Source organism: Capra hircus, chromosome 3 (assembly GCF_001704415.2).
Source record: "Capra hircus breed San Clemente chromosome 3, ASM170441v1, whole genome shotgun sequence".
NCBI classification, from domain to species: Eukaryota; Metazoa; Chordata; class Mammalia; order Artiodactyla; family Bovidae; genus Capra; species Capra hircus.
Window position 1 is genome coordinate 85,574,536 of NC_030810.1, and position 23,990 is coordinate 85,598,525.

The 23,990-nt window shown below is 38.2% G+C and overlaps 1 protein-coding gene across 1 annotated transcript in view; it reads right to left on the reverse strand.

Annotated features, from left to right (window-relative positions):
• The window catches only part of LOC102191575 (calcium-binding mitochondrial carrier protein SCaMC-1-like), an 82,982-nt gene that overhangs the window by 30,437 nt on the left and 28,555 nt on the right, over positions 1-23,990 (reverse strand). The window contains exons 4-5 of the mRNA XM_018045839.1: positions 16,428-16,539; positions 4,582-4,740 (exon numbers count right to left, since the gene is read on the reverse strand). Of these exons, the coding sequence (XP_017901328.1) occupies positions 4,582-4,740; positions 16,428-16,539 (271 nt within the window). The remainder of the gene's footprint in view (positions 1-4,581; positions 4,741-16,427; positions 16,540-23,990) is intronic.

Genomic DNA, 23,990 nt, shown 5'->3' on the forward strand with positions numbered 1-23,990 from the left:
TCACATTAACACTATTAATCATAAAAGCAATAAACAGAATGTAAATTAATTATAAAGTAAACACTACTATGTAAAAAATATATAGGACAAAGGACAAGAAGAAATTCACTCAGTGTTAATAATGATCATTTTGGGTGGTGAGAAAGATAATTTTTCTACTTTCTACTTTTTTACTTTCCAAATATCCCTTAGTAAGCATACACTCACTTTATTTAAAAAATACAATTTTTCAAAGACCAAATAAGTGACTGTAGAAAGTTGAATGTGTTTTTGCTAAAATAGTAATAGTGCTATTTCTTAATCTTATTTCTCCACGAAAATGATAGCTCTCATATTTTAAGTGCAGACTACAATGACAGGTATAATGCAAAGCACTTTATAAAATTTTTTAAATTCTTACAATAACCCTGGCATCATAATCCTCATTTTATAGACCCAATTAAAAGAGATCAAATGACTTTCCCAGCTATAAAGTAAGTAGCAAAGCCAGAATTAAAACCTCGGGCTCTCTGACTCTACAAGAGACCTGCTTTTAAACTACAGTAAACTACTTCTCACCACACAACACACATCTGCTGGGAGCCAGCACAGGAGATCCCACCCATGACAAGGTCATGTGGAGGAAACCTGACAGACAAGGTGGATCAGGACTTGAGGGACTCCCTGGACCTGCTCGAGCATCTACCCCTAACCAAAATCTGTCTGTCTATTGTTTACTATATTATGCCTTTCACCAACTCTTCTGACATTAACAGGGGGCTATCCCTGACCACCTTTCTCTGGAGAAAATCAATTTAGGGCTGTAACTGATAAGTCTCCTGGGCATGAAAGGAGCATTTCAATTCAAACTCCCCTGTTAGCATTCTAGCTTACTTGGTAGGTTTATCCACACTCTTTCATCTATGTATATGATTGTTCACAAGCCATGACACGGGAAGCCTAAGCATTCTAAAAATATAGAGCCCTTCGAGGGGTGAAAGAGTTTTATTACAATAATACCGGTGAAGGGTTTCATTGTTGAGCCAATGCTTGCTGCCAAGTTCCCATATTCCTTATCCATTGTGTACCTGGGAGTGCATTAGTTAATATAGTTGGAATGTAAGAAAAACAAGTAGTAGCCTTGATATTAACCACATCAGACCTTTCAGCTAATAAGTTCTTTTTTGTAACCCACTGCACCTTTGCTCCATGAGAATGTAACTCTGTTTAGTACTTTCTGAGGCTGACATAGATTAGAGGTATAAAGAAAAAACATTTCAAGGGAAAACAAGTTTTCTGGTTGATCAACCTTTATCAAAAAAGGGTCATAAAATGTCAATAGCCCTCCAAAGCCAGAAGATATTGTACACAACATAAGACCCTTGTTTATGGGAAAGGTATGCAGAAAAAATCCTGGTTTCTATAAGGGCAAAACTGCTGGAATGTTTGAGCTGACTCTACATGACTTTGCATCTTTCATTTTCCTCTATGTACAAGTCAGGGTGTAAAAGCCCATTTTGAAAATAAAGTTACAGGCCTTGCTCACCGAAGCTTTGTCTCCCCAGGTCATTCTTTCGTTTGCCAACGCCACCGTTCATCCCAAGGGTATCCCTGGACTCTGCTGAGGCTGGACCCCAGCACACATCCTTCTTTTGTTCATGGTGTTCTCTTCCAGTTGTGTGAAGCTCACCGAGAAATACCTCTATCAATAAAGGAGACAAGTTCTAGTGAACCCATCTCCCTGTCAAATACACGCATGAATGAAAGCCATGAGACCCAAGCCAGAGTGGCACAAAAAGGGCAGCGTCTTGCCTCCTCTTGCCTCTCATTAGATTACTCTTCTCTTCCATTTGTAACCCATTTTTCATCTATCATAGCTTCTCTTTTTTCTCACTTATCTTCTTCTCTATTTTCCTTGTCTTTCTTTTAATCTCCCATCCTCTTCTCCCTTCTATCTATCCAGCCCCCTTAAATCTTTCTCTTTTTTCACTCTTTCTGAAAACACCCCCACTATTTACTCTATTCTTTTTCATTCTCCCTAATCCACTCACCTATTTTCATCCCCTAGGAGAAAATTCCTACTCTGTATCTCCACAATACCCATCTATCTAGACACATAGCAAGTACTCCTAAATTATAATTATTCTTTTTCAGCAGCACCATCAGTATATAGATTTGTTGTCTACATTTCTGTTAGGTTCCAAAGTATAAGAAAATATGTTTTTAATCCAGCACTAAGCATATTAACAATGGGCACTTAAAATATATATTTATTTTCTTTATTTTCCCTCTGAGTCCCTTTCCCATTTTTTCATCTCCTTATATGTCTCTGTTTTAGCTCTGTGTGGTATCCACATATTTTTCCTTTCCACCTCATTTTTAAATTTTCTACCAGGCCTGGTCGCTGAGGAAGCCAGCTCTTCTATTTCTACTTGCAAAACAGATCTTTCAATTTCTGTTCTTTTCTAAAAGCTAACTGAGTTTAGTCACCTCACAGGATACAATATAGGTTACATATAGAATCAAACATACAGAAGAATGATAGGTTATTTGCCTTACTGTCTTATGCCAGTTAACTCACAGTGTACAATTATAACTATTCAGCTTATTTTCATAGTATCTTGGAAGTGATCAGCTGCCTCCAGATGAAGCTGAACATTTCCTTCTCAGCCACTTGTTGCTCATTCACTGATGTGAATGATGAACACAAATGTCCTACCTTTTGAGGGAAGCATATGGACATAGAAGTTGCTGCTGATGCTCTGGGAGAATGGGAGGGTTATGTGGGCCAAATCAGTGGTGGCTATAATTAAGCACGGTGGCTTGACCCATGGCCATGTCCACTGCTACTGAGGAAGAAGCAATCCTGTTATAGACTAAAGAGAAACGGAGAAAGGAAGTGAAATCTGTTCAGAGTTGCACTTTGAATGCCAATGTGAGTGTTCTCAACTTGATTATTGCAAAAACGAGATATTCCTACTACTACTGTGCCTCACTCTCTGGGACACATGCACCCGCCCCCCCCCCACCCCACCAAAAAAAAAACAAAACAAAACAAAAAACAGCCAAATCCGCAAACTTTTCAGTCACTAAAGAAGATGATGTTCACCAGTATGTTGTCAGAAATCCCCTGAACAAAGAAGGTATGAAACGCAGGACGATAGTACACAAGATTCAGTATTTTGTTGCTCCATGTGCCCTGCAACACAGATACTGGCATAATACTCTGAAGAAATAGCATACTAAGGAAAATAAGGAAGAGGCAACAAGAATGTTATGAACTTTTGACCAAGAGAATGAAGCAAGCCAAAGAAAAACAGGAGCAGACTGCCCAGAGATAGAGGCTGTCCTCTCTGAGGGCCCCTATCTTTAATTCTGAGTCAGTCAAAACTTTTTATTCTTTATTTTTTTTGGCCATGTGGCATGTGGGGTCCTAGTCCAACCAGGGGTTAAACTCACATGCCCCACACTGCAAGTGCAGAGTCTTAATCACTGGGCCACCAAGAAAATCCCCCCAAATAAGATTTTCTGAGTCACAAACAAACAACATCATACAGCACCAAAAAAATACTATTCATAATCCATTATCAAATATCACCTATGTTACCCAAAAAAGACAATAAAATACCCAGGTATGTAAATTTAATTACAAATTTAAATTTACTAGATTGTGAATTGGGCTTCCCTAGTGGCTCAGACAGTAAAGAATCCACCAGCAATGCAGGAGATGCAGATTTGGTCCCAGGGTCAGGAAGAGCTCCTGGAGAAGGACATGTCAACCCACGCCAGTATTCTTGCCTGGAGAATTCCATGGACAGAGGAGCCTGGTGGGTGTAGTCCATGGGATTACAAAGAGTTGGACACAACTGAGTGACTAACACTTACTTACTTACTGAGATTGTGTATTATTAATTTTGTATCATTGTAAAGAAAGTATTCAGCAAATATTAAATTTTAAAAGAATTTTTTTGGCCACAGGGCATGTGGGATCTTAGTTCCCCAAACAGAGATCAAACCCACACCCCTAAACTGGAAGTAGGGAATCTTAACCACTGGACTTCCAGGGAAGATCGGCAAATATTAACTTTTAATTGACACTTAACAGATTAAAACTAAACCTGTGCTATTTTATAACTACTGTTGACAATCTATTAATCAATAAAATAAAATTATGTAGTATTACCTCTAAACAGATATTAGTCAGTAACATACTCCTAGTAACTTATTTTCCAATTCTTAGAAATACTATTAGTACTTAAGTAGATTAGAACCATGCTATTATGTTAAGTTTCAGGGGCTCGAGACACCTAGTAAGTTAGACTAATTGTATGTCTTAACACTTCATTCATAGATTTAGTTATAATCCTGAGAAAAAATTTCTAAGAGTGGTTCTATTATTATTTCAAATACAAATTAATTTTAAAAGCATCTGAAAGGAAATTAAGGCATCTTTTAATATTGAAAATAAGAAAATTTATGTTTTCATAAAAAATGTAAAACTTCAGGGAGAAGTAGTTTGAAATGTGCCAAAACATTTCTTTTGAAAATTAACAAGATTTTTTTCAAGTTAGTTTAATGCTTAAGGGCTAAAGTGCAAACTACCTGCATCATGACCTTCAAGCGGTCAAAAGGTGCCGTACACGTCCTTGCAACTCCACCAGCTATCCCTCCTGCCACCAAGCGCTTCCACCAATTTCCAGAACGTTTTTCCTGTTCAGTAATGTCATCTGGAATAGCTATGCTCTCCCCTATGTCAATCATCTGATAAAACATAAAATAGAATTAGATGGTCAAATGTAAACACTTGATAAGTAAAAGCATAACTCTGTACAAAGACCAAAAACCCAAAGGTTATGTTTCATATCTCACTTCCTGTTAATGAAGATTGACAATATCCTTAGCACTTGTACTAGACCAAATAATTTCTAATAGCACATTCATGTACTGATTTAATATAATATCCCAACTGGAGGTTTTAGTCTTAAATTCTCAAGCTATTTAGAGAATTCTCAAATATTAGACTAATCTCTTTCATGAAAAATCTAAACACTCCATGCAGGGATGATGTCCTAGTTATGCAACATAGTGTATGCCACACAGTAAATAAGGAATAAATGCTTAAAATTTTTTTCTCTATCTTATTTCAAGTTCTCTCAGATTACACTGTGCACTTACTTAATTTGAGTCAAAATTCAAGAGTAGCATTTTATATGTTTTCATTTCTTTCTCTATTATTTACACTGACTTCAAATGTCAGTTTTCTTTTTAAAAATCTGAACTCTAACAAATTTTGCATTTCACTTCATTTTCAGTTATTATACGTGATTTTGCTAAGACTATACATTTTTGCTAAATGTTGAGGCAGTGTGGTTCAGTAGGAAAAGGGCCAAATTGGAGCTAGGTTTCGTTACTTGTCAATCGTAGTGTGTGTGTGTTAGTTGCTCAGTTGTGTCTTACTCTTTGCAATCCCATGGACTAAAGCCCGCCAGGCTCCTCTGTCCATGGGATTTTCCAGGCAATCATAGTGAACAAGTCTTTTCTCTGCTTCTTAGTTTTCCGATCTTCATTTATTCATTCATTGAGCACCCTCTTTCCAAGCACTATCTCACCTCAGTACCTTTGTTTTTTTATTTTCCCCCTGCCTAGAACATTTCTCCTTGGCTCTTTCCATGGCTTCCTCCCTAATATGTAGCACAATCTTAATTAGTTCATTTCTATTGCATGCTTTTTCCTCTAGAAGGTAAGCCTAATAAAAGCATCAAACTGGTCTCTCTTATGCATCGATAAACCTAGCACCTTGGTCAGGGGAGATAACAGTGTTCCCTAAGTGGTGGTTGAATTAGTGAATTAAAGTCCAGGGCCCTGGGCTACATACTAGTAATGTAATGGTGCAGAAATCAGTTTCTGCCCTCTAGTCCTGAATATTCATTGGAAGAACTGATGCTTTTGAACTGTGGTGTTGGAGAAGACTCTTGAGAGTCCCTTGGACTGCAAGGAGATCCAACCAGTCCATCCTAAAGGAAATGAGTCCTGAATATTCACTGGAAGGACTGAGGCTGAAGTGGAAGCTCCAATACGTTGGTCACCTGATGCAAAGAGCTAACTCATTGGTAAATGTCGTGATGTTAAGAAAGATTGAAGGCAAAAAGAGAAGGCAGAGGATGAGATGGTTATATAGGATCATCAACTCAATGGACATGAATTTGAACAAACTCCAGGAAACAGTGGAGGACAAAGGAGCCTGGAGTGCTGCAGTCCATGGGATCACAAAGAGTCTGACACAACTTAGTGACTGAACAACAAAAAAGAAGTCAAGTAAAGCAGATATTTTAAGGATGGAGTGATCAATCAAATCAAACACAACTGAGAGGTTAAGTAAGCTGAGATGTAAGAATGGACTACTGGAGTTGGAACATGCAGATCATTGCTTCAGAAGTCACTGAAAAGAAAGCTTATAAAGTTTCAGGTCAGAATGGGGTCTAACAAAAAACTTTCAAAATCATTCAAATTAAAATTACAATAATATTCTATTTAATATTCACAAAATTGTCCAAAATTCTAGTCAGATAATAACAACTACTTGCAAGCATATAGAGCAAGAGTAATTTTAATCCATCACTGGTGAAAACAAATGGTACAAAAATTTTGGAGAATACTTTGATGTTACCTAGTAAAAGTAAATACAAAGCAGCAGTTCCATTCCTGTGTATATGCCCTATATTCCTAGGGAAAGTCTTATTCATGTACACCAGGAGACATTTACAAGAAAGCTTCAGTTCAGTTCATCAGTTGCTCAGTCATGTCCGACTCTTTGTGACCCCATGAACTGCAGCACGCCAGGCCTCCCTGCCCATCACCAACTCTTGGAGTCCACCCAAACCCATGTCCATTGAGTCAGTGGTGCCATCCAACCATCTCATCCTCTGTCGTCCCCTTCTCCTCCTGCCCTCAATCTTTCCCAGCATATTAAAAAGCAAAGACATTACTTTGCCAACAAAGGTCCATCTAGTCAAGGCTATGGTTTTTCCAGTGGTCATGTATGGATGTGAGAGTTGTACTATAAAGAAAGCTGAGCAACAAAGAATTGATGTTTTTGAACTGTAGTGTTGGAGAAGACTCTTCAGAGTCCCTTGGACTGCAAGGAGATCCAACCAGTCCATCCTGAAGCTGAAACTCCAATACTTTGGCCACCTGATGCAAAGAGCTGACTCATTTGAAAAGACAAGAAAGCTTATTGCATCATTATTTATAATGGAAAAAATCTAGAAATAACACGAATGTTCAACAATTGTGAAACTGATAAATAAAAAAAATATGTGTATATATATATGTTCACACACTGGTATACTATATGAGAGAAAATGGATAGAATACAGTTACAAACATCAACACAGTTTAATGTAAATAAGTAGAATGTTAAATACCATATACAGTTCAAAAATAGGCAAAATCAAATAATATGTTGCTTATACATACATACTTGGTGCTAAAAGTATAAAGAAAAAGGAGAAAATTGGTTTACAGAAAATTCAGTATGTTGGTTAACTCTTGGTGGAAGTAGAGACATATGACTGGGGAGGACACAAGGGTTTTAAAGTAAGGAGAATGCCTATTTCTTAACCTGGTAGTGAGTACATTAGGGTTAATGATACAATTTCTAATTGTACTTATGTTATTTATACTTTTTTGTATTTGTGCTGTTTATGTCACAATAACAAAGAATTTTATAAAAACAAAAAGAATGTCTACATGGACTTCCACACCATTTGGCATGTGTTACTGACAGACCAACTCTTACTTTCAGACAAAGGCACTGAATTGTGACAGAAGAAAAGGCTTGGTTTTGTGAAATAGCAAAAAAGAAAAATAGAAATGGATGATGTGATGACAGTTTAAATAGACACTTTAGAAAAGAGCTTCAGTGAAAGAATGCAGTGATATGGGCAGTCACTAGAAGAGGAGGTATGGTCAAGGGTGTATTTTTAAATGGAAGAAATTGTAGTGTTTTTGTACATTTATGGGAATGATACAACAAAGATGCAAAAATTGATTGTGACTGAGACTACTGCTCAACAGACTCTATTCTCTTTTTTTGTTTTGTGACAACCCAGTCACATCCACATTCTGCATTTTGCCTGGGTAAATGGCCACCCAAGTAGAAACCACATTTCCACACTTCCCTAGGAGCTTATGTAGACACTAGTCTAGATTTGGGCCAGGTAGTTATGAACAGAGTAAATATGTACAACCTCCACTTCACATCCTTAAAAATGAAGCAATGACCCAGCTTCAACTATGTACATGAGGACAACATCTTGGAGAACAGAAAGAACCAGTGGATTTCTCAAGGCTTTTGTGAAACAGAGGTACCCTATCAGCTTAAGCAAGCCTTACTATTATACAAATAAGAAATAGATTTCTATCTTACTGAAGTCACTGTCTTGGGATGTTGTTGCTATAGTTTCTTATCTCTCATACTGATGATGTAGGACAGAGGGAACAATAACAGGAGTAAAGTAAATGAGAGTAAATGAGAGGAATCCAGTCCAATGCCCAGGTACAACACTTGACATGGGAAGTTTTCAAATATATCACATCATAAAACTGACATCAATGAGGTAGGAAGATTTATTCTATAGAGAGAGGTCCAGGGAGAAATCCTTTGCAGATGGATCCAAAGGAGAGAGGAGCAAAACATATTGATAACAAATAACACACTCTACTTCACTGGCTTATTCCAGTGCTATAACTCAGAATTTTGAGGCATCCAGGAAATTTCAGAAAGCATCTCTTTGCCCATGGTATTATAAAACAAATAGATATTATTAAGTAGTTAGGTGTGTGCTAAGTGGCTTCAGTTGTGTCTGACTCTTTGCAGCTCTATGGACTGTAGCCCGCTAGGCTCCTCTGTCCATGGAATTCTCCAAGCAAGATACTGGAGTGGGTTACCATGCCCTCCTCCAGAGAATCATCCCAACTACTTAACAAGGGTTTCCCAGATGGCACTAGTGGTAAAGACCAAGGGTCTTTCTTTACCTTTCATCAAATTGTATCGTTTGTAATTTATTAAGGTAATGGTATTCCAGTACTCTTACCTAGAAAATCTCATGGACGGAGGAGCTTGGTAGGCTGCAGTCCATAGGGTCGCTACTAGTCGGACACGACTGAGTGACTTCGCTTTCACTTTTCATTTCACGCATTGGAGAAGGAAATGGCAACCCACTCCAGTGTTCTTGCCTGGAGAATCCCAGGGACGGGGGAGCCTGGTGGGCTGCCATCTATGGGGTCGCACAGAGTCGGACGTGACTGAAGTCACGCAGTAGCAGCAGCAACATTATAGTGACAAATAATAACACATTCTTGTTGTCAAGTCCTTATTTTGTGTCAGAGGCTATTCTAAATTAGTGGTCTGATAATTAATTTAATGTAATAACTAATTATAAAGCTGGTAAATCATGCAATTTTAGAGAAGATGGAGAGGTGAGTGGGCCCTGAGACCAACACCTCTGCTGATAATCTACTGAAGCATAAGTTTTGTAGAGGTGGCATTCTAAGCAAATGCACATTTATTATTGTAGTTCAAAAAGAATTCAATGGTATATTAAAAAGATCACATACTCCAATTGCTGCTGCTGTGAAGTCAATTCAGTCATGTCTGACTCTGTGTGACACCACAGACAGCAGCCCACCATGCTCCGCTGTCCCTGGGATTCTCCAGGCAAGAACACTGGAGTGGGTTGCCATTCCTTCTCCCATACTCCCATTAAATGGGATTTATCTCCGGAATGCAAGGATGTTTAAGCACACAAATATTAATAAATATGACACATCACATTAACAGAATAAAAGATAACAATTAGATCATCTTAATAGATGCACAAAAGCACTTGACAAAATTCAGTATCCTTTATGATTTCTAGTTGTTCAGTCATTCAGTCATATCCAACTCTTTGCAACCCCATGGACTGCAGCATACTAGGCTTCCCTGTCCTTCACCATCTTCTGGGAGCTTACTCAAACTCATGCCCATTGAGTCAGTGATGTCATCCAACAACCTCATCCTCTGTCAACCCCTTCTTCTCCAGGTTTCAGTCTTTCCCAGCTTCAGGGTCTTTTCCAATGAGTTGGCTCTTCACATCAGGTGCAAAGTATTGGAGCTTCAGCTTCAGCATCAGTCGTTCCAATGAATATTCAGAACTGATTTCCTTTAGGATTGACTGGTTTGATCTCCTTGCAGTTCAAGGGACTCTCAAGAGTCTTCTCCAACATCACAGTTCAAAAGCCTCAATTCTTTGGTGCTCAGCTTTCTTTATGGTCTCACCTCTCACATCCATATATGACCATTGGAAAAACCATGACTTTGACTAGATGGACTTTTGTTGCAGTAATGTCTCTGCTTTTTGATATGCTGTCTAAATTTACCATAGCTTTTCTTCCAAGGAGCAAGTGTTTTTTAATTTCATGGCTAAAGTCACTATCTGCAGTGATTTTGGAGCCCAAGGAAATAAAATATGTCACTGTTTCCATTGTTTCCCCATCTATTTGCCATGACGTGATGGAACTGGATGCCATGATCTTAGTTTTTTGAATGTTGAGTTTTAAGCCAGCTTTTTCACTCTCTTCTTTCACCTTCATCAAGAGGCTCTTTAGTTCCTCTTTGCTTTCTGCCATTAGGGTGGTGTCATCTGCATATCTGAGGTTATTGATATTTCTCCCAGCAAGCTTGATTCCAGCTTGTGCTTTATCCATCCCGGCATTTTGCATGATGTAATCTGCATAAATAAGCAGGTTGATGATATACAGCCTTGACATATTCCTTTCCCAATTTGGAATCAGTCCGTTGGTCCACATCTGGTTCTAACTGTTGCTTCTTGACTTGCATACAGGTTTCTCAAGAGGCAGGTAAGGTGATCTGGTATTCCCATCTCTTTAAGAATTTTCCAGTTTGTTGTAATCCACACAAAGGTTTTAGCATAGTCAGTGAAGCAGAAGTAGATGTTTTTAAGCTTTTCCTTAAAATCAGGAACAAGATGATGATGACCACTCTCACCACTCCTGCTCAACATATTAGTGAAAGTTTTAGCCACAGCAATTAAGCAAGTGAAAGAAACAAAAGGCTTACAAATTGGAAAGAAAATAAAATTGTCCCTGTTTGGAATAACATGATTTTATAATATAAAGAAAGAAAAAACCCTAAAGACTCCACAAAAAAAAATGGTTAGAACTAGTCAATGAAATGAGAAAGGTTGCAGGATATACAATCAGCATTCAAGAATCAGTTGAATTTCTATTAACTAACAATGAAATATCTAAAATGGAAATTTAGAAAATTCCATTCATAACAGCATCAATAAAACACTTAAAAGTAAAGTTAACCAAAGAGGTAAAAGACAATCAAAAACTGTAAGACATTGATGTAAGAACTAAAGAAGACATAAATAAATGAAAAGATATGACAAGCTCATGGATTGGAAGAATTAATATTGTTAAAATACCATATGACCAAGACATCTATAGACTCAATGTAATTCTTGGAAAAATGCCAATGGCATTTTTCAAAGAATCAGAAAAAATAAAGCCCTAAAACGTGTATGTGTGTGATTAGGCCACCCAAGATGGCTTGATCTGCTTTCTGTACACACCCTGCTTGACCAGTGCCTGCTTCATCTACACCCTACTCACATGACAGACTTTCTTATATACTTGCCCTCGCCCACTCAGAGATTGTTCTAATCTTTAGATCAGAATATCTCCACCCTAATAGACTATCAAAGGGGTGGTGAAGGTGTGTCCTTCTGCTAGTTTCCCTGGTAATCAATAACCCAACCTGATGTCAATTCCCACTGTAACTGATAACCCTCATCCCAGGAGCAAAGACTACCCCCATGTCCTGCCCACCAGGTGCTGCACATAGTAGGATATTGCTCCAGGACCTCGCTTTAGCTGTGTAAATCCCTCTACCCATTAAACCACTGATGTCTCTGTTGCTGACTCCAGGCTCTTTCTCTTGTCCCAAGGCTAGACAAGTACAAGGCTTTCAGGTCTGTGAGGTGCAATCCAATAGTATGGACCCTCAAAAGACCTCAAACAGCCAAATAAATCTTGATACAAAAGAACAAAGCTGGAGGCATCACATTTATGGATTTCAAACTATACAACAAAACTACAGCAATCAAAATATAAAGCATTAGTACAAATATATAAATCAATGGAACAGAGTCAAGAGCCCATAAATGTATTTATTTATAAATTTATTTATAAATATTTGACAAGAACATTCAATAAGGAAAGTATAGTCTCCTAAACAGTGTCAGGAAAGCTGGCTAACCACCTGCAGCAGAATAAAATTGGACCACTATCTTTCATTACTCACAAAAATTAATTCAAATTGGATTAAAGACTTAAAATGTAAGACCTGAAACTGTAAAACTAACCAGAAGAAAACATAAGGGACCAATGGACAGATCATTCAGACAAAATCAGTAAGGATGCACAAGCCTTAAATGATAGGTTAGACCAGATGAACTTAATTTATATTTATAGACCATCCCATATGAAAGCAACAGAATACACTTTCCTCTAACGTGTTCATGGAACATTTTCCAGGTAGATCACATGTTGAGCCACAAATCAAGCCTTGGTAAATTTAAGAAAACTGAAATCTTTTCAAGCATTTCTTCTAACCGCAGTGCTATGAGATTAGAAATTAATTACAAGAAAAACCTGTAAAAAACACAAATACATGGAGGCTAAACAATATGTCACTAAACAATCAATAGATCACTGAAGAAATTGAAGAAGAAATTTAAAAAATACCTAGAGACAAATGACAAGGAAAACCTCAGAACCCAAAACCCACGGGACACAGCAAAGGCAGTTCTAAGAAGGAAGTTTATAACAGAACAATCTTACCTTAGGAAACAAAAAAACTCTCAAATGAACAACCTAACCTAAAACTAAAAGCTAGTTCTTTGAAAAGATAAACAACATTGATAAACCTTTAGCCAGATTCAGCAAGAAAAAAGCTTTTGACAAAAGTCAACACCTATTTATGATAAAAACTCTCCGGAAAGTGGGAATAGAGGAAACAAACTTCAACATAATAAGACCACAAATGACAAACTCACAGCTAACATCATTCTCAGCAGTGAAAAACTGAAAGCATTTCCTCTAAGATCAAGAGCAGGACAAGAATATCCATTCTCACCACTTTTATTCAACAGAGTTTTGGATGTCCTATTCATGGAAATCAGAAAGGAAAATGAAATAAAAGGAATCCAAATTGGAAAATAAGAAGTTAAACTGATACTGTTTGCAAATGACATGATACTACACATAGGACATCCTAAAGATGCTGCCAGAAAACTACTAGAGCTCATCAATAAATTTGGTAAAGTTGCTGGATAAAAAAAGTTGAATTCCTATACAGTAGCAACAAAAGCGGAGAAGGCAATGGCACCCCACTCCAGTACTCTTGCCTGGAAAATCCCATGGACCAAGGAGTCTGGTGGGCTACAGTCCATGGGGTCGCTAAGAGTCGGGCACGACTGAGCGACTTCACTTTCACTTTTCACTTTCCTGCATTGGAGAAGGAAATGGCAACCCACTCCAGTGTTCTTGCCTGGAGAATCCCAGGGACAGGGGAGCCTGGTGGGCTGCCATCTATGGGGTCGCACAGAGTCAGACACGACTGAAGCGACTTAGCAGCAGCAGCAGCAGCAACAAAAAATCAGAAAGAGAAATTAAGAAAACAAGCCCATGTTACATCACATCAAAAATATCTAGGAATACATCTACCTAAAGAGGCAAAAAAGACATGTACTCTGAAAACTATAACATGCTGATGAAATAAATCAGAGTTGACAAAAACAGAGAGAAAAACCATGTTCTTGGGCTGGAAGAATAAATATTGTCAAAATGACTATACTACCCAAAGCAATCTTCAGATTCAGTGCAATCTCTATCAAATCCCCAGAGGTATTTTTCACAGAATTGAACAAAAATCTTTTTAATCTGTATGGTAACACAAAAGACCCCAAATAGACAAAGCACTCTAGAGAGAGTAAAACAGAGCTGGGGGAATCAGGCTCCCTGACTCAAACTATACTACAAGGCTACAGTCATCAAAACAGTATGGTGCTGGTACAAAAACAGAAATACAGATCAATGGGACAGGATGGAAAGTCCAGAGATAAAGCCATGCACCTCCGGTCAACCAGTCTATGACAAACGAGGAAAGAATATAAAATGGAGAAAAGACAGTCTCTTCAACAAGGGGTGCTAGGAAAACTAGACAGATATATATAAAAGAATGATCTCAGAACAACATACACAAAAATAAACTCAAAATGGAAGCCTGGATACTATAAAATCTTAGAGAAAAAACAGGCAGAACACTCTCTGTGATAAATTGCAGCAATATCTCTCCTGATCCACCTCTTAGACTAGAGAAAATAAGAACAAAATAAAATGGAACCTAATTAAACTTAAAAACTTGTGCAGCAAAATGAAAAGATAATCCACAGAATGGGAGAAAATATTTGCAAATGATGCAACTGATAAGGGATTAATCTCCAAAATATACAAACAGCTCATGCAGCTCAATATCCCCCCCAAAAAAAAAAAATTTGACAGAAGATCTAAATAGACATTTCTATAAAGAAGACACACAGATGGCCAAAAAGCACATGAAAAGATAATATCACTAATTATTATAGAAATGCAAATCAAAACTACAATGAGGTATCACCTCACACTTGGTCAGAATGGTCATCATTAAAACATCTACAAACAATAAATGGTGGAGAGGGTGTGGAGAAAAGGGAACTCTTCTGTACTGTTGGCTGGAATGTAAATTGGTACAGCCACTAAGGAGATTCCTTTAAAAACTAAAAATAGAGCTTACGTATGATCTGGCAACCCCACTCCTGGCCATATACCTGGACAAAAATCATACTTTGAAAAGATATTCACTGCATCATTATTCACAACAGCCAAGACATGGAAGCAACTAAAATGTCTATTGACAGGAATACATAAAGAAAATGTGGGAAATATATATATATTATATATATATTATTGCATTGTATATATAATACAATAAAATATTACTCAGCCATAAAAAAAGAATGAAATAATGTCATTTGCAGCAACATGGATGAACCTGGAAGGCATGATGCTTTGTGAAATAAGTCAGAAAAAGAAAGGCAAATACTGTATATTATCACTTATAAGTACAATCTCTTACTAGGGGAATGGATAAGGAAAATGTATTCAATGTGTACTATGCCATAGTTAGAAGTAATAAACTAGATGAACACATAACAATAATAATGTCTTAAAATCATAACAGGTAAATAAAACAAGAAATAAGATGTGAACTTTAGCACAATACTATCTATGTAAAGTTAAAACACACATGAAACATTATATGATTTTTAAGAATATAGATTCAAGAATACAAATGGAAAACATGCCTATCACAATAAATAACATTTTAAACACATATATTACCTGCTGAACTCTTTTCTAAATATACTAATGTACTAATTTAATTCTCAAAACTCTAACCATTATTATCCCCAATATATAAATAAGGAAATTGAGGCACAGAGGGATTATATAGCTAGTGGGTGGCAGATGTGGGGTTTAAACCTTGGCAATCAGACATCAAAGGCTATGCTCTTAGTCTTCCCCAAAGTGTACGTGAAGAGGAGGCATAAAGTTACAATGGTGGGTGCAAATATTATACCCTGAAAAATGACTGACTTAACTCCCTGTGGGCTTCCCTGGTGGCTCAGATGGTAAAGAATCCTCCAGCAATGCAGGAGACCTGGGTTTGATCCCCTGGAGGAGTAAAAGGCATCTCACTCCACTATTGCCTGGAGAATCCCCAGGGTCAGGGGAGCCTGGCAGGCTACAGCCCATGGGGTTGCATAGAGTTGGACACAACGACGCAACTAAGCGCATAACTCCCTGTACTGAGATCTAAAAAAGAAAAAAGCTTATTACTAAATCTCATTTGTTCCTCACAACTCTTAACCAAATACTTATATTAAAGTGGCAGACAGATTATGTAGCTGATTCTTTCTGATTCTAAAATTTTGAATCTTAATCTTTAACTTTACATTCTCTATGACAGAAGGCCTAATTGAGTACACTGTATCTGTGAAAAAAAGAAGGGTGTACTATTTTTCCACTTTTCTAGGACAATTAACTATATAAGAGTCATTTATTCTTAACACAAAGTGGGCCTTTTCAGCAGATGGATATCTATATTAAGTTCTAGGTTTTAGCAAACAAAGTCATTGTGATAGCTATGTTTGCACACTTTTTTTGCTAAGAGTACTGTTAACTTTAGACAGTGAGGTCTAAAGAGATTATGTGATCATAAGAGAGAAGACATTTATGGCAAAATTAAAATAGAGCAAAATACAAAGTAGTCTTACAGTAGAACGCTTCCAGAAATGAGCAATTTCATCGATATTTTTTGCAGGATGAAGCAAGAAGTAGTTCTTCCATTCATCCCAATCTACTGTCATTGTTCCATCTCTATCAATGCTGAAATTCAAAAAATATTTATAACAAAGTTAGGAACATTACAAAAATTAATTAAACACTTCCTACATATTTATTGTAGAAGCCACTACTTTGGGCTTCATCAATTTTCCTATATTTAATAAAAGTTTATTTTTTGGAATAGTTTAAGACTTTCAGAAAATCTTAGAGAGTATTCATCGAGATTCATTGTACAATCTATTACGATAGTACTGAGAGTTCCCACATATCCCCACATCCAGTTTCCCCTAATGGTAACATTTCATATTATTATGATGTATTTGTTACAATTAATAAACCAATGTTGATATATTATTATTATTATCTAAAGTTCAGGCTTTAGTTCCTTTAATGTCCTTTTTTTGTTTTAGGGTCCCACTTGAGATACCACAAGCCATTTGGTCATTATATCTCTTTAAGAATTTCTTGGCTATGAAAGTTTCTCAGATTTTCATTGTTTTTGATAACGTCAATAGTTTCAGGGTATGCTGATCCAGATATTTTTTAGAATATTCCTCTAATGGAATTTATTCTGTATTTCTTTTTAATTATTTACTTGTATGTGTTTCTCTCATACTTGCCTATGATCTTTCAAAAGGAAAGACAATTTCTAAGTCACTTCTACATCTTTAGCACTAAGTACTCAATGTTGAATGAATAAATAAATGAATACAATGGACTGAGGTTTAACCTTATACCTTTTGACTCTCTCTGGTAGTATTTTTCCCCTGACCATTTCCTTTAACTCAATTCTATAATAACCTACAATCAAGCTATCCTGTCAATCCTTTAAAAAATGTTTTATTGTAAATAACCTTACTTCTTGTTTAATTGTATGAAGGTTAGAGAACATATTTTACATGATCCAAATTCTATTTAGTTTTTCACATTTCCTTTATGACCCACCATGTGGTCAATTCTTGTGAATTTTCTATGGGTCCTTAAAATAATACATACCCTGTAGCTTTTGAGTGCAATATTCTAGTTACGCTTGTTAGGTAAAGATTGATGGTGTTGATGGTGGTGGTTTAGTCACCAAGTCATGTCCAACTCTTGTGACCCCATAGACTGTAGCCCACCATGCTTCTCTATCCATGGGATTTCCCAGTGGTATTATTGAAATCTTCTATTTTTACTGATATTTTCCTGTGTGCTGGTACTATTATTGAGAAATGTACAATAAACTTTCTTACTACAATCATTGATTCACCTTGCTTCATAAATTTAAGACTACGTTTTTAGATCCATACATACTTGGAATTGTTATATATTCTAGGTGAATTAAATCTCTAATAGTTATAAAATGCTCTTTTAAGTTTTGTAATGAGTTTTGCCTTTGCCATTCTTTTTTCTTAAACAAAAGGAGATGTTAGCAACATTAATAAGATAGCAGAGTAGAAGGTACTAGCGTTCCTCCCCCAACAAGAAAACTATAGTTAGACAGCTATCCAGAAATGAGAAGATCCCTGGAAGGGTTCAAGAATCTAATTAAGAAACTATAACAACATGGTGGAGTAAAAAAAAAAAAAGTGGAGAATGGTCACACAGAAACAATCACTGATGAGGCTCACTTAGCTGATATGTATGGAGACGACAAGAAACAAAGAAGGGTGAGGGTTGACCTCAACCACGTGTAAGGTGTCATCATGGTCTCCAGTGGCCTGCTCTATGGAGGGCCCCCTGAGGACTTCAACAGGCCCCACAATGGCCATAGATTCCCCACAGCTTTCAGAGTGAAGGAACCTGAAGTGGCATCTGTGCAGACCCCAGAGCCTGCTCCACAGAGAACACTGGCAGCTTTTGCCGCCAAAGTAAACAACAGATGTTGCTGCTGTGGATGCACTGGAGAGGAAGATGCTGTGCACCCTCACCAGAGGGAGCCACTATTGCACCATTCTGGGACCAGGCCTGTCGCTGCCATAATCCCTGAGCCCTGGCTGCACCCCCATGCACCCACACTTCAGGCCCCAGCAGCACGGCTGCTCTAGCACACATGTGTTCAGACCCCTGCTCTGTGGCTGCTTGGTTCTCACCTGCATCTCAATCACCAGAGCCACTGTGACTACAGGCTAGTTAGTGCCTTGGACCCCAGAGCCACAGTCACTGTACAAGAGCCTGCACTTCAATCCCCAGCTCTGCGGCTTCTCCATGCATGGTTGCACCTCAGATATTGAAGGCACTGCCAAGGAAAAATAGCCAGCATGTTGAACCTTGGAACTATAGTCAATCCATGAGCATCTGTGCTCCAGACCCGGGCTCAAAGGCTGTTCCACAGGTACCCACACGTCAGTACCTCTGCTGGATCCAGCACCATGACTGATCCCCTCAGCCAGGACAGCTCCATTGGAGACAAGGAGATCAAGAGGTTCCCAGACGACTTGAGCGTCAAAGACTCCAACAGTCCTCATCACATTACAGACCTCTACAGCCTTGGCCATTGAGGATCCTGGTAATATTCACTGATGCCAATGTCAGCTGACAGAGTTGCACAGAAATTATATCACTGGGCTTTTCACAGAATCAGAACCACCACACACCCCCCACTTGGCACCCTTGTACCTACCCACAAGTGAAGGTATTTCCCCACCAAAAACACTCTGGAAAGTCTGAAAGTTCAGACTTCAGACTCCATCAAATGTGCATATATTAATTCAAGGATACAAGAAACATGAAAAATCAAGAAAACATGACACTCACAAAAGAACACAATACTTTTCAGTTTAGTTCAGTTCAGTTCAGTCGCTCAGTCGTGTCCGACTCTTTGCGACCCCATGAATAGCAGCACACCAGGCCTCCCTGTCTATCACCAACTCTCAGAGTCCACCCAAACCCATGTCCACTGAGTTGATGAAGCCATCTAGCCATCTCATCTTCTGTTGTCACCTTCTCCTCCTGTCCTCAAACCCTCCCAGCATCAGGGTCATTTCCAATGAGTCGACTCTTCGCATGAGGTGGCAAAGTATTGGAGTTTCAGCCTCAGTATCAGTCCTTCCAATGAACACCCAGGACTGGTCTCCTTTAGGATGGACTGGTTGGATCTCCTTGTCCAAGGGATTCGTAAGAGTCTTCTCCAGCACCACAGTTAAAAAGCATCAATTCTTTGGTGCTCAGCTTTCTTAACAGTCCAACTCTCACGTCCATACATGACCACTGGAAAAACCATAGCCTTGACTAGACAGACCTTTGTTGGCAAAGTAATATCTCTACTTTTTAATATGCTATCTAGATTGGTCATAACTTTTCTTCCAAGGAGGAAGCGTCTTTTAATTTCATGGCTGCAATCACTATCTGCGGTGCTTTTAGAGCCCAGAAAAATAAAGTTTGATACTGTTTCCACTGTTTATCCATCTATTTCCCGTGAAGTGATGCAACCAGATGCCATGATCTTCGTTTTCTGAATGTTGAGCTTTAAGCCAACTTTTCCACTCTCCTCTTTCACTTTCATCAAGAGGCTCTTTAGTTCTTCTTCACTTTCTGCCCTAAGGGTGGTGTCCTCTGCATATCTGAGGTTATTGATATTTCTCCTGGCAATCTTGATTCCAGCTTGTGCTTCATCCAGTCCAGTGTTTCTCATGATGTACTCTGCATAGAAGTTAAATAAGCAGGGTGACAATATACAGCCTTGACTTACTCCTTTTCCTATTTGGAACCAGTCTGTTGTTCCACGTCCAGTTGCTTCCTGACCTGCATATAGGTTCTCAGGAGGCAGGTCAGGTGGTCTGGTATTCCCATCTCTTTCAGAATTGTCCACAGTTTATTGTGATCCACACAGTCAAAGGCTTTGGCATAGTCAATAAGGCAGAAATAGATGTTTTTCTGGAACTCTCTTGCTTTTTCCATGATCCAGCAGATTTTGGGAATTTGATCTCTGGTTCCTCTGCCTTTTCTAAAACCAGCTTGAACATTTGGAAGTTCATGGTTCATGTATTGCTGAAGCCTGGCTTGGAGAATTTTGAGCATTACTTTAATAGTGTGTTAGATGAGTACAATTGTGTGGTAGTTTGAGCATTCTTTGGCATTGCCTTTCTTTGGGACTGGAATGAAAACTGACCTTTTCGAGTCCTGCGGCCACTGCTGAGTTTTTCAAATTTGCTGGCATATTGAGTGCAGCACTTTCACAGCATCATCTTTCAGGATTTGAAATAGCTCCACTGGAATTCCATCACTTCCACTAGCTTTGTTCGTAGTGATGCTTTCTAAGGCCCAGTTGACTTCACATTCCAGAATGTTGGCTCTAGGTGAGTGATCACACCATCGTGATTAGCCGGGTCATGAAGATCTTTTTTGTACATTTCTTCTGTGTATTCTTGCCACCTCTTCTTAATATCTTCTGCATCTGTTAGGTCCACACCATTTCTGTCCCTTATCGAGCCCATCTTTGCATGAAATGTTCCCTTGAGTTTCTCTAATTTTCTTGAAGAGATCTCTGACTTTTCAGTAACTGATCTCAAAGAAATGGAGGTCTAAAAATTGACAACAAATTCAAAATAATTGTTTTAAGGAAGTTAAGCAAGTTATAAGAGAACACAGATAGATAACTCAATGAAATCAGGAAAAGAAACACATGGACAAGATGAGAAGTTCAACAGAGAGACAGAAATCATAAAAAAAGAATCAAAGAGAAGCTCTGGAGCTGAAGATACAATGAATGAAATGAAAAATGCAATACGGAATATCAACAACAGGCTTAAGAAGGATAAAGAATCAGTGAACTCAAACACAGATCATTTGAAATTATCCTGTCAGAGAAGAATAAAGGAAAAAATGAAAAACATCTATATGAATTATGGACCCCATCAAGAAAAACAATATACACATTATGGGTGTCTGAGAAGGAAGGAGTGTGAAAAGGGGCTGCTGCTGCTGCTGCTGCTGCTAAGTCGCTTCAGTCATGTTTGACTCTGTGCGACCCCATAGACAGCAGCCCACTAGGCTCCTCGGTCTCTGGGATTCTCCAGGCAAGAACACTGGAGTGGGTTGCCATTTCCTTCTCCAATGCAGGAAAGTGAAAAGTGAAAGTGAAGTCACTCAGTCGTGCCCGACTCTTAGCGACCCCATGGACTGCAGCCTACCAGGATTCTCCGTCCATGGTATTTTCCAGGCAAGAGTACTGCAGTGGGTTGCCACTGCCTTCTCCAAAAGGGGCAGAAAGCGTCTTTTTAAAAAAAATGGCTGAAAATTTCCCCCAGATTTTAAGAGGCTTCCTTGATAGCTCAGTAGGTAAAGAATCTGTCTGCAATGCAGGAGACCCCAGTTCATTTCCTGGGTCAGGAAGATCTGCTGGAGAAGGGATAGGCTATCCACTCCAGTATTCTCGGACTTCCCTTGTGGCTCAGCTGGTAAAGAATCTGCTTGCAATGCAGGAGACCTGGGTTGGGAAGATCCCCTGGAGAAACAAAAGGCTACCTACCCACTCCAGTATTCTGGCCTGGAGAATTCCATGGACTGTATAGTCCGTGGGGTCACAAATAGTCAGACATAACTGAGCGACTTTCACTTTTACTTTTTCATGAACATCTAAGTACATGAAACTCAAAAGGCCCCATACCTAATGAGGACTTCTCCAAGACACATTATACTAAAATTGTCAAAAGTCAGAGACAAAAATTGTCACAGAGAAGAGAGAATTTTGAAAGCAGCAAGAGAAACAAAATTCACTTCATACAAGGTAACTAACTTCCCTGAGGCTATCAGCAGACTCCTAAGCAGTTATCTTACAGTTCAGGAGAGAGTGGGATTAAGAAGATACAGTTTCCCAGGCAAACGAAACCTGAAAGAGTTCATCACCCCCAGACTTGCCTCACCAGAAATACTAAGTGGAATTCTTTAAGTTGAAATGGAAGAACACTAATTCCTATCATGAAAACATATGAAAGAATAACACTATCTGGTGAAGGTACATCAGATTGAGAATACTCTAGTAGTGTAATGGTATTGTATACATCACTTAACTCTAGCATAAAGGATAAAAGACGAAAGTATTAAAAATAACTATAGCTATAATACTTTCCTAATGGGTACACAATATTAAAAAACATACTAATATCAAAAATTAAAATGTTGGGGGCAGTAAAGGAGTTCAGTTCAGTTGCTCAGTTGTGTCCGACTCTTTGCAACCCCATGGACTGCAGCATGCTACGCTTCCCTGTCCATCACCAACTTCCGAAGCTTACCCAAACTCATGTCCGTTGAGCTGGTGATGCCATTCAATCATCTCATCCTCTGTTGTCCCCTTCTCCTCCTGCCTTCAGTCTTTCCCAGCATCAGGGTCTTTGCAAATGAGTCAGTTCTTCACATCAGGTGGCCAAAGTATTGGAGCTTCAGTTTCAGCATCAGTCCTTGCAATGAATATTCAGTACTGATTTCCTTTAGGATTGAGTGCTTTGATCTTGCAATCCAAGGGACCCTCAAGAGACTTCTCCAACACCATAGTTTGAAAGCATCAATTCTTTGGTACTCAGCTTTCTTTATGGTCCAACTCTCACATCTATACATGACTACTAGAAAAATCATAGTTCTGACTATATGGACCTTTATATGGCAAAGTAATATTTCTGCTTTTTAATGCTGTCTAATTTTGTCATAGCTTTTCTTCCAAGGAGCAAGCATCTTAATTTCATGGCTGCAGTCACCATCTGCAGTGATTTTGGAGCCCAAGAAAATAAGTAAAGGGGTAGAATTTGTGTATGCAAAGTTTACTTGTATTCAGCTTAAAATACTTTATAAGAGGTTTTATGTAAGCTTCATGGTAATCACAAAGCAAAAAGCTATAACAGACCAAAGGAAGGAGTCAAAGCAATTACTACACAAAGTCACAGAATCAAAAAGGAAGACGGCTAGAGAAGAATAAAGGCACAAAGAAACTACAAGCCATTAAAAAACAATTAAGAAAATGATAATAGTAAGTCCTTACTTATCAATGATTAAATTATCCAAACAAAATTCACTGAGTGGCTGAATAAACTTTAAAAACAAACACTTAACTTCTTGCTGCCTAAAAGAGACTCATTTCAGCTTTAGGGATACACATAGTCTCAAGGAGAAGGGATGGGAAAAGATAATCCATGCAGATAGAAACCAAAATAGAGCAAAGTAGGAATAACTAGAGTTTAATTCAAAAACTAGAAAAAGAGACAAACAATGAGGCTATATAATAATTAAGAGGTCACTTCATTAACAGACTATAATAATTATAATATTCATATATATTATATGAACCAAATATTGAACTAAATATATTAAGCAGATACTAACAGATCTGAAGGTAGAAACAGACAGCAATGAAACAACAGTATGAGACTTCACTCTCCCACTTTCAACAACAGATGAACCATCCAGACAGAAAATCAGTGAAGAATTAATTAACTTGAACTACACATTGGACCAAATGAACCTAAAAAACAAATACAGCAGCAGAACACATAACCTCAAGTACACATGGAACATTCTCAAGG